At 40.0% G+C, this 12,181-nt stretch overlaps 1 protein-coding gene across 2 annotated transcripts in view; it reads left to right on the top strand.

Annotated features, from left to right (window-relative positions):
• Positions 1-12,181, top strand: part of LOC116335110 (neural cell adhesion molecule 2-like) — a 660,945-nt gene that overhangs the window by 16,219 nt on the left and 632,545 nt on the right. Inside the window, exons 5-8 of one of the 2 annotated variants that reach the window (XM_039608716.1) lie at positions 280-375; positions 2,223-2,555; positions 2,976-3,065; positions 4,581-5,725. The exons of the other annotated variant lie outside the window; for it this stretch is intronic. Coding sequence (XP_039464650.1) covers positions 280-375; positions 2,223-2,555; positions 2,976-3,065; positions 4,581-4,837 — 776 coding nt within the window. The 3' untranslated portion in view covers positions 4,838-5,725. Of the gene's footprint in view, positions 1-279; positions 376-2,222; positions 2,556-2,975; positions 3,066-4,580; positions 5,726-12,181 lie in introns of those variants that run through there. 2 annotated transcript variants of the gene reach the window in all.

Here is a 12,181-nt window from a genome sequence, read left to right as displayed (position 1 = left end):
CCAAAAGTCTCAGACATGTTTTAACGAACTCTCACAGTCTGCAGACAAAACAGTCAATTTATAAAGAACAGCTGGATCAGTTTTAGTCATATTTAGTCAGATCATCTGTTTCCTTTGTTAAATTAAGAAAAATCCACCAGTATTTTCTCACTTTACACATATTGTGAATAGTTTGTATTAATCTATTCTCCTGAACTAGAAGAGGAAATGGATTCTGTTCTGTTCTTCACTCATCACCTACCTGACAGCTGACACCTCACATCTGTTTCTCACCTGCAGGTCAGACAGGAGGAGACACAAAGGATGAAGACAACAAAGATGGAGGGAAGGAAGACAAAGAGAAGGAGGAGGATGGATCTGTTGGACTGATCGTTGGTCTGTCAGTTTCTGCTGTGCTTCTTGTTGTTGCTCTTCTTATTAATCTGATCTGCAGAAAAGCTGAGAGGGGTTTTAGCACAATAAAACAAAAAGAGAGAAGGAAACATAAAGAAATTGAAAGGTCAGGAAAGTATTCAAAGCTGAATAAAGCTGAGCCTGATGTTCCATGAAGTCACTGTTACCCAACATGACGAAAAACAGATGATCAAGGACAGAAAGAAACTGATGATGCTTCATGTGACTTTTTCCTCCTTAAGTCCAGCCCACTGGAAGACAGCTTGTACTTTCTTCTCCTTAGCTGACATTTTTTTAGTTTGTAAATCCATCTTATCAAATTTGACAGAGTGTTGCCAACTTAGAGACTTTGTCGCAATATTTAGCAAGTTTTCAGACACCCTTAGTGTTTTGTTTTTTTTTTTTCCCCCCAGCGACAAATCTGGCAATGTTTTTGGTGTTATTGGAGACGTATGACCACGGTTTCGCTCTTACAAGCAGCGTGTGCTGCCGTCTGCACCTCGCCCGTGCCAAAGCGCTCACAGGCGCTCACACACAGCAGTCGCCCCCAGCTGCTGTCAGCGCAGAAGATGTTCACGACTCCAAACTACAAACGAATCGTACACGAAGCCGCTGCTTCCGCACTGACTGAACGCAGGTTGGGAGCAGCGGTAGATTGGTTTGTGTCTAAACTAAATCGATGCTCTAAAATGCATCATTCCAATCATAAAGAATGAGGGTTGGAATTGTGACATAAAAACAAACAATAATTGCTAAAAGAAATGTCATTTAAATATATAGTAAATTCTTTTAGGGTGTTGTGTTTTTTTTTTTGTTTTGTTTTGTTTTTTTAAAGACTTTGTAGGAGAGAGAAATGACATCGTGGAAGAGACAGTGTCCGTTACAGTTACATACGTTTGCTGATGTGGTGACGTCATTTAAAGACAGCCAATAGAAATTTCCCTTACCGAGGAGTTGGCAACACAGAGTAGTAGTAGTTAAATCGGAAGTGTGGAGTCAGTTGCTTAAAACTTTCAGCTTTTTTTAAACCTTAAATTTAATCTCATCCGGTTTTAAACTCAGGTTCAGTTATTCGCTGAAATTACCGTCAGATTTAGAGTTCAGAACAAACCAAAAAAGCGCTAAATCATCAGTAATAATGACACGGAAATGTCTGCCTTAACTGCACCACGTTGCTCCACTTTGCTGTTTGCTGTCGTCGTCGTGTTCGTCTCTGCAGGTGAGGTTTACAGTTAGAAACTAAACTGAGTTTATCTGACAAAAATAGAACAGGATCGACTAGTTTACATGTTGTTAAGAATAATAATAATAATAATATGGATTTAGTTTGTCTGTGTGGACACGAGGGTGGGTGGAGTCTGTTTTTACTTAACATCTGTAATCCAGCTGTGACAGAGACAAAGAAGTGTAATGTGTGTGTCAGTGTGATGTGTTGTAGTGTCAGGAGTCAGTATACAGCTACAAAGCTTTTTGTTCAGTGGATACAAACAGCTGTAGCTCCATAAAGGCAGCATGCAGAGACTCACAGTGTCTTATAATGAGAGGCTGCTTTCTCTCACACATTATGTTCACTTATTATCAGCACATGTTGTTGTTCTGTGGAAGCTAACATCTTGTAGTTTCTGACACTTTGCATGTTTAGCATGAGGCTAAAATTCCCCCTCAGTGGGTCACTGGTGACCTGCTGGATGTTCAGAGGTTCATTAAATCCAACATGACTAAAAACTCAAATGTCAAAGGAAATAAACAAAATATTTAAAGTCAATCATTCTGATCATAATTGTACTTTGACCTTTAACCTCTCTGCTCTGTGTTGTTTCCTCTTTCAGACCCAAAGATCATTACAGCAAAGTCTGGACAGGACGTCACTCTGAAATGTCGAGCTCCAAACGACAACGTTACAGTTTTAAACTGGACAAGATCTGACTTGAAGCCAGAATATGTGCTTTTATACCGGGATGGTCACTTTGTTCCAGATGAGAAGCATCGATCTTTTAAAAACCGGTCTGATCTGCGGGACAAACAGATGAAGGATGGAGACGTGTCTTTGATTCTGAAGGATGTGACGATTAATGATAATGGAACATACGAGTGTCGTGTGTTCATGAATGAAACAGGGTCATGGAAGAACATCAGCTTCGTATACAAGGTTGTTCCTCCAGGTGAGTGAGTAGAGTTGAGTGTGTGTGTGATCAGAGGTGAAGCTGCTTCCTGGTTGTTGATGTTTGTTTGTTGTATGGATGAGCTGGTGGATGTCAGAGGTAGACAGATGTTTCTCCAGCTGTTGTCTTTGTGGCTGGTAGTCTAGAGTTGACTTGTTCTTAATAATTATCAGCACATGTTGTTGTTCTGTGGAAGCTAACATCTTGTAGTTTCTGACACTTTGCATGTTTAGCATGAGGCTAAAATTCCCCCTCAGTGGGTCACTGGTGACCTGCTGGATGTTCAGAGGTTCATTAAATCCAACATGACTAAAAACTCAAATGTCAAAGGAAATAAACAAAATATTTAAAGTCAATCATTCTGATCATAATTGTACTTTGACCTTTAACCTCTCTGCTCTGTGTTGTTTCCTCTTTCAGATCAGAAAAACATGACAGCTGAGTCTGGACAGCGAACGGAAGGACCTGTGACTCAAGCCAGCAGCACCAAACTTCATGTTGTTCGTCCAGGTGAGTGAGTAGAGTTGAGTGTGTGTGTGATCAGAGGTGAAGCTGCTTCCTGGTTGTTGATGTGTGTTTGTTGTATGGATGAGCTGCTGGATGTCAGAGGTAGACAGATGTTTCTCCAGCTGTTGTCTTTGTGGCTGGTAGTCTAGAGTTGTAGAGCAGCATTGTTTGGGTAAGGTTAGAGCAGAAACAAAGACATTTATGAATCAGTCTCTTCTTCTCTTCTTCTCTAACTCGTCTGTAAACATGAGACTTAGATGACACAGGAAACAGGTGATCTCACCAAAAGAACAGTCACCATCTTCCTTTGAAACAACCAGAACAAAACGCGACAAAAGCACGTTTGCACTATTTCACTGGCTGATGTGACAATTCATGGATATAATTTCCAATCTTTTTTAGCTCCCACCACATCTTTAACAACCCATGTGGGGTCAGGGGTCATGTTTGGCTTGAGACTTTTGAAAAGTAAATCATGTGTTTGAAAATGTGCTTCTTTAGCATCAGGCTAAAACTCTGCTGTACCTGTGATCTGGTCAATGATCACAGCTCTCTGTCCCATCCAGCCAAGTTACCCTTTATATATATATGAAGTGCATCAAAACGTACAAATGGAGACGAGCGTCTGACTGACTGCTGTAGTCCAGCATCCATCCACACTCAGATGGCCTCCATCAGTTTTCTTTAGCACAGATGTGTCCTGCTCACTCTGGAGTCAGTGTCATCATCCTCATCTGTGACAATGTCAGACTCCAGCTGAGCTAGTTTTTTATTCATTAATTTACTGACTTATGTCCTGATAGTTTAACCTTAGAGTTTAATCCATGTGTAGCTGAGCAGACTCGGTGCTCCCTGCATGTTTCAGGTGTTGCTGTTACAGAGAGAGGACAGCTGCTGTCAGTCTGTCATGTTTAGGTCAAATCAAACTAAGCTGGCAGTTTATCTGAATACAGGCAGTGCTTATTGTAAAGTATATATCTTTAGTGTAGCTGTGTTAAAAACATGGCTGCCCTCTTGCTGTAATGAGACCAGCTGAGCAGAGTTACTGATCTGTAAGTTTCCAAATTCCTGAGACTGATCACAGTGTGGCTTTGAACCTCTCATGCTGAAATCATCAGCATCTCTGTGACCAGCTGTGATAAACTGCTGATAAATTAATGCATTAATCTTTGTGCTATAAACTTACCTGCCAGAGCAAATACATAAAAGCCATAATACACAGTTTGTCTGTGTAACAACTGTAAAAAACTATTGTAAGGAGCTGGACTTCTTTAAGTTTGTTTAAAACGTTTAATCCAGTCAAAGTATAAAGAACAGCTGGATCAGTTTTAGTCATATTTAGTCAGATCATCTGTTTCCTTTGTTAAATTAAGAAAAGTCCACCAGTATTTTCTCACTTTATACGTATTGTGAATAGTTTGTATTAATCTATTCTCCTGAACTAGAAGAGGAAACGGATTCTGTTCTGTTCTTCACTCATCACCTACCTGACAGCTGACACCTGTTTCTCACCTGCAGGTCAGACAGGAGGACAAGAGAAGGATCAAGACAACAAAGATGGAGGAAAGGAGGGCAGATCTGTTCGACTGATAGTTGGTCTGTCAGTTTCTGCTGTGCTTCTTGTTGTTGTTGCTCTTGTTATTAATCTGATCTGCCGAAAATATGAGAGGGGTTTTAGCACAATAAAACAAAAAGAGAGAATGAAACGTAAAAAAGAAATTGAAAGGTCAGTAAAGTATTCAAAGCTGAATAAAGCTGAGCCTGATGTTCCATGAAGTCACTTTTACCCAACATGACGAAAAACAGATGATCAAGGACAGAAAGAAACTGATGATGCTTCATGTGACTTTTTCCTCCTTAAGTCCAGCCCACTGGAAGACAGCTTGTACTTTCTTCTCCTTAGCTGACATTTTTTTAGTTTGTTAATCCATCTTATCAAATTTGACAGAGTTTACAAACTGTTATAGACTCAGATTGGGCTGAAACTTGGTGACTTTTCCTAAACTGACCCAAAATAAACGACAATGAATGTATTTAAATATTTTATACTGTTGTACAGATGATACAAACTTTTGTACACTGATGGTGTTTTGGGAGAAATTTGACTCGTATCTGTTCAGATGGATTTTCAGATCCACCAGTTTGGCTAAAATTAAGGAACATTGTGATTTTAGGGAAATTTGACACTGTGAAAACATTTTCATACAAACTCACAAATATGATGTACACACTCATGTTTGTGCATCTTTAATGAGACAGAATTGGTTCTCATATGGCTTGAGACCCAATTCATGGCTGAACCCTTTAAAGGTGACATGAAAACAGATGTCATACATGTCCTGAAGTGGATTCTGGATTTCTGACTTAATCATTACAGCAGTGAGGTCAGTGTGATGAACTAATGCTCTGTTCTCTGGCCTGACAAAGCTTTAACTCCAAACATCTCTCCACCTTTAGAGGTTCAGTTTTTTATGGCCTGACAGTGTGAAGCCTCCACCTACATCACTGAACTGCTCCACCCTGCTCCACTTCTGTACTCTTGTCTCTGTGACCTCCTTTAAACAGCTTGTTTTTGTGTTTGTGGTGTTTTGCTCAGCTGTTCCCTTTTTGTTTAACTTTGTTTTTTTTTATGTCTCTGGAAATAAAAGTTTGGTTTTTAAAAACAAAGACAATGATATCTATCTGTCTGTCTCCATTTATGAAGAAAACAGTAATCAAAAACTCAAATATTTACTCAATAAACTGATTGTGCTGGCCACTCCATGACCCTAATTTTGTTGGTCTGGAACCAAGATGCTGCTCACTTACTGGTATGTTTGGGGTCGTTGTCTTGTTTAAACACCCATTTCATGGGCATTTCCTCTTCAGCATAAGGCAGCATGACCTCTTCAAGTAGTTTGATTTAAGCAAATTGATCCCTGATATGAGATAAGTAGGCCCAATACCATAGTAAGAGAAACAGACCCCATCATGATGCTTGCACTGCCATGTTTCACAGTTTTCAGAGACTGTGGCTTGAATTCAGTGTTTGGGGTCTGCGGCCTTTGGACCCAAAAAACAACAATCTTACTTTCATCAGTCCACAAAATGTTTATCTATTTCTCTTAAGGCCAGTCCATAATGTTCTTTGGCAAGTTCTTTGCCTTCTTGTCTATAGATTAGCCTCACAAAAGTGTCTTCTGACTGTCACAGCACTCACAGGTAACTTCAGACCGTCTCTGATCTCGTTGGAGCTGATCATCGGCTCATTCTTTGCTCAGGAACTGTTGAACGGTTGAACCGGCTGAAAAGTATGCAAACTGCTGAGCTGTTGAACCAGCTGATCCAGCCTTTAGTCTGAGCTGGAGTCAGTTACACAAACAGACTGAACAGGATGTGTTCTGTGCAGCACCTGCAGATAAAACCGAAGCAAAGCTGTTCCTGTGAAATGAGAGTGAAAAGGAGTTTCCAAATTCCTCCTGAAGCCGCATTTGTATTTTTAATATTACTCTTATTAATCTTTCTGGGTCACAAAGTAAACTTTTAAAATATTTTCAGGTGAGAATGTAGCTGTGTAAACTTCAAATATCTGCTCGGTTTATCAAGACATCACATATTTGTAAAAGTGCTCTGACGTTTTCGGAGACGTCTGTTACCCACCAGACTGATGGCTAGAAGAGAACAGTGAACTCTCGGCACATTGTTTTCAAACCCCCGCGTTCTCTCAATACTCAGGTTAAACATGATATATAAGTCTCTTAGATAACTTAAAAATGTTATTGTTTGGCTTTTTTCAGTGTTTTATTTGTTCGTGAGTAAATCAGTTTGGCTGAGATTAAAATTATAGTTTTCACACAGCTGAATAAACGTCACACAGAAAGCTGATTAAAAAGAATGATCGAGAATTTACAACAGCATCCTGTTATATTTTAGATAGTAAGGAGCAGACGGGTGAGTTTATTAAACTCCACCAAGACAGCAGTGGCACAAATCTGAAGGCTAGCCCGTCCAATTTCACAGCCGTTTACTTCAGGCCTACCCGACCTTCTGAGGACCCGGCCCATGCAGCCCGCGAAGGCCGGGTCCTCAGGAGGATGCAGCCTATGAATTTGGACATCCCCAAAGCCTCTCTGAGCGTCTCCCTGTAGAAAATGGAGGCTGAGCTCAGTCAGATCACTCAGCCTGCAGACAAAACGGAGGAGTGTTTGAGACGTGCAGATAAACAGTCACAGCTTTGTGTCTGAGGGCTCAGGGCAGACACAAAGCAGGCAGACAACATGAAATATGAGGAAATCACTGGCCACCGTGTAGAGGGCTCTGACGACTGAGACTGTGAGAGCTCAGGATTATAAAGGGACCTCTGTGATGTGCAGAAAAGCACAGAGCATGACTCACTGTCAGATCCTCAGCCGTCACTGTGACACGAGCCTGTATGTGCACATCTTTACTTTTAATAAGATGTTTCAACATGCAGACATGAATCTAACACAGTAACAGCTGCCTTTGTTTCAGATCCAGCAGAGAAGAAGCTCATCCCAGTTCACTGACAGAGACAAAGTTTTGATGCTGCAATAACGACTCTGGGCTGATGACTCACTCTGATAACATCTCCCTTCCAGTAATTACTGCTCCCAGCTGCAACTGCCACAGGCCGACGGGCATAAAGCAGGAATGTTTCATTGTTAGACTTCCTGCAGTTACAGTGAAACAGTCTTTGTAATTCACATCTGTGTGACTCGTTTAAGTTTTCTTCTCCTGACAGTGAAACTCTTACAGATACACATTCAAGATTCAAGAGCTTTATTGTCAATACACAGTATACAGCTTACCACATGGTGCATTTATAAGTATATCAAAGATATATCTCCAAGAGATATAAAACTCAAAATTACAAATAAATAACATGCTTAATTTTGTGATGAGGCTGCTGCTGCTCCACATGTTAGTAAATCTGACCCTAAATCTTCCTGCTTCTTTTAGAGCACACAGGTAACGGCTGCACTGAGCATGAAGGTGTGTCTGAAACATGATGAAGCTCGTCTGGTGCAACGATTACAATCTGCTCCAGGGCAGCTGGAGAGTCGGGTTTGCTGTTTTCCTCGTTTAGAAAATAGAATAAGAGCCAGAAACTTCTTCTCAACAGAAAATAGTCTTTGACTGTGTTTTATTTTATTTTATAGGCTCCATTAGAGTGACAGTGGATACAAAGTGATGTTAGTGGAGAATTTTTAGTAAAAAGTGTGAGGTTGACAGTTTGATTATAGCTGTTCAAACTGATTTCCTGTTCTTTGTATGTTTGTCACACTTAAATGTTTCAGATCAGGAACATGTAGCTTTGGATTTGTTCCCTTAATAACAAACTCCTCCATTTACAATCTTCAGTTTGTGTTTTCTTTGTTTAATATTTTAATGTGTTTGATCTGAAACATTTAAGTGTGACAAACATACAAAAACCAGGAAACCAGGAAGGAAACAAACACAGTTTCACTCTGTATGTGTTTGTTTCCATCTTATGTTCTTATATGTTGTTTGTTTGAAACTTGTTTTTTAAAGTTCTTAAACTGAACTCAAACACATAAACTACAAACTGGTCAGACATTAGAAATGAATTGTTCCTCTGAGTTTTTAACCTGCTGTTGTTTTGCTTTTGTGTGCTGGTGTCACTGATGGCTGCTGCTGCTGTGACAACAAACACACAAACAGTTTGATGTCATCAGAAATCACTCTGGAAATACTCAGAAAAAAAGATGGTTTATGGTTTAAAGCTGATTTACTTTCACAATCCAACACTATTATTATGTCCTGCAGTCTGAGTGTGTAACAGCACTGCCCTCATGAGGTCAAACTGGAGCATTGCACATGATAATTCTCATCCAGCAAACTTCTTGGACCTTCACACACATCTGACCCTGATTTAGTGGAGACTTTAAAAGTCTACCTCCTTTTTTATGATAATTTTTAATGCAGCCTATGAATTGGGACACAGCTGATGTGTTCTGCTTTTATTATTTACATGTACTGGTTCAGTTTGTTCAATGTTTACAGCTTCAACTATATGGCAGAGTGATTTATTTTCCACAGTCACAGCTTTTATAGCTCACTGTAAATAAGGCCATGTGTCGTTCAGAAAGCTTTAATTACAAGAATGCAAGAATTAAAGTGTTAATAACAAACACAGATGTTAAATCTACATCTAAGTGTTTATTAACAGAAAAATTAAAGCTGAGAAACACAGGATGAAGTTCACATGATTTAGTTTCTCTGCCAATGACACAAAATAAAAAACGAATAATTTAAATTAAAGCAACGAGCGACTGAGACTCATTAATGATATAACAGAGAACAATAACAGGATCAGACTTATCCATTAGTTTATTTTATAGAGACACACTGATCTTTGTTCCCTGTCCTACATGCAAACATTTGCAGCTCACAGACTCAGAGAGTGTTCACACAGACTGTGATCACTGAGATCATTGGTTATTGATTTCACTCTTTAAAGCTTTAAACAGATTGGAGAGACAGTCCAGGCAGATGGGATCACGTGGTGAGTGAAATAAATACAGAGGTGGTCACCTCTGTATTTAATCATTAGTTATTATTCATCTCTGGCTCTCTTCCACATCTTGTCTTATCTCCTCCCTTTTCCTGGTTCTGCAAACAAAGGTCAATCAAATGGATGATCCACTTGGTAAAGGCTAAAGAACCAATCAGGACAGGCAAAAATAAAAAGAACTAATTTCATCATTGGATGAGACTCTTTTATCATAACCAAGGGATGATCCAGTGCTAACTATATGCTTTATCAACAAGGAAAAGGGGTGTCTGTCTCCCGAATCCAAACTGGAAGCTGGTTCCACAGAAGAGGGGCCTGAAAACTGAAGGCTCTCCCTCCCATTCTACTTTTAAATACTCTAGGAACAACAAGTAGGCCTGCAGTGTGAGAGCAAAGTGCTCTAATAGGGTGATATGGTACTACAAGGTCATTAAGATAAGATGGGGCCTGATTATTTAAGACCTTGTATGTGAGGAGCAGGATTTTGAAATCAATTCTGGATTTAACAGGAAGCCAGTCTCAGACCAACAGAATAGACCCAGCAGAAGAAGCTACTTCCATTTAGGAGTTTTCAAGGCCTCTGAGGATTTCCTCCAGTTTTTATCCATCTATTGATATCAAGACTGCATTTGTGAGATTTTCTGCCACAGAGGGTAGAATTTTCTACGACTGCTACAGTTGCCAAACGTCTTGATGCATGCTCAATCATCCAGGTAAGTAAATCTCCAAAAGTTGATTCTGTTCATCTGTAAGTAGGTTTTTGTGGGAGAAACGTTTCGTCACTCATCCAAGTGACTTCTTCAGTCTCAGCTGACTGCAGGTTTGCCCAATCTTATAAAAAGTAATTTGCATAATGACTGAAATCAGCCCACTGAAGGAACAATGGGCTGTGAGGTCAGAGACCAGTGGGCTTTGATCAGTGGTTGTTGATCATGAGAAGGAACTGAGAGATAGGTGCTTTCTGGATCTGTATCCTGTGTGTGGACCCACTGTGGGCCTTTTCTGTGCTTAGTGTCAGCCTCCTCTATGAGCTCCATGCGGGCCTCAAAGGCCAAGCAATTTAAAAGCTTCACCATAACAAGACACCACTCATATAGCTGGACCCAGGCTCGCCCCACTTATGGAGGAAAACATCGAACATGATCTCTGTGAGTTATTTTTACTGTCATATTATAAAATGTGATGTTCTAGCATCATGTTATTCTTCTTAAGCCTTTGAAAAGCTTCCTCTGTGTCCATTAAACTGATGACTTTGCTGCTGTCTACTTGTTACATTTAGTACTGTTTAATTTTCAAGCTAGGAACTTCTGTAAAAAGTATTCACAATACAACAATACTGTAAAATTACTTACAGGTAAAATACTCAGATTGTACTTCGATAAAAGTATGTAATCACAGACTCAGCCTGACTGCCTTGAAGTTCAGGTGTCTTCACTGCCTCCTCTGATAAGAGCTGGAGACCTGAGTAGGTTCGGTCACCCATTAGCAGCAGATCACCTCTCGATCGGGCGCTTTTTAATCTGGGAGGGTTTTAGAGGCCTGGACAGTCGGCCCCAGGAGGCTGGAGTAACCTGTAATAGCTTTTTACACTAACACTCATAAATGCTCAGATTTCATCTTCACTGCTTCACAAAGAAATAAGAACGTCCACAATTTAGACTTTGAGGTCCATGAAGGAAATTTTAAAACAATTTAGCAGCAGCAGCAGAATTAACTTTATAAACTTATCAAAATAACCTGCTCTGAGCTGATGCTGCTCCTGTTCTTATCTTTGGGAGGAGAGAGGTGCTTTCCCGTTAAACTGGACAGCAAGATTCCTTCAATATTATGAATACAGCAGGTTCCTAAATCTTCTCAGAGTTGGAAGAAGCCGTCCATCCACCAGGAGAACAAAGGAAATCCAGATCCTCCACAAAGTTATAATCCAACATGGCAACGATGAAGATGAGGAGAGAAAGAGCCGAGTCCACAGCTGGGGGCAGCGCTCACTGCCCTCGGCGTCGCTGCTGGAACGCTGAAGCTTTGGTATTGAATCTTTGACCTGCTGATCTCACAGAGGCAGGAGACCCAGAGCATCCCTACGAGCATTAGTTTATGCTCTGTCCTGTCATCCAATCAGATTTGCATATAATTCACTGATATTCAGCCCCAGCCTGGCGTTCTCTCCATCTCTGACCTTTCACCCCCTGTTAACTAACCCGAAGGTTTTTTTTTTTTGCCATCACTTCTTAACACAGAAATTCCATCACATTTAAATTTCATTAGTACATTCAATTTAGACTGAACCCTTTTTAATTCAAACACACTTTCTCTTTAAAACTGTTTGTCAATCACAGTTTACTGAAGGTATTTTTATTCAATCACATATTTAAAAAGTCAGCATTCAGATATCAGAGCGTCATGTTTTAATAACAGCTCGGCCTCCAAACTCAAACACACCCTGATATCTCTCATGGCCGTTTCTACTCAGGCTTTTTAGTTAAAGTCCTAATATTAAAATCACATTTTCACATTATATTCTCTTACTGTCATTTTGGTTTAACTTTAACATGTTTATTCAGCTGATTCTGATCAGTATCAGCCA

Source organism: Oreochromis aureus, linkage group 3, assembly GCF_013358895.1.
Source record: "Oreochromis aureus strain Israel breed Guangdong linkage group 3, ZZ_aureus, whole genome shotgun sequence".
NCBI classification, from domain to species: Eukaryota; Metazoa; Chordata; class Actinopteri; order Cichliformes; family Cichlidae; genus Oreochromis; species Oreochromis aureus.
This window is presented reverse-complemented; position numbering and strand designations above follow the sequence as displayed.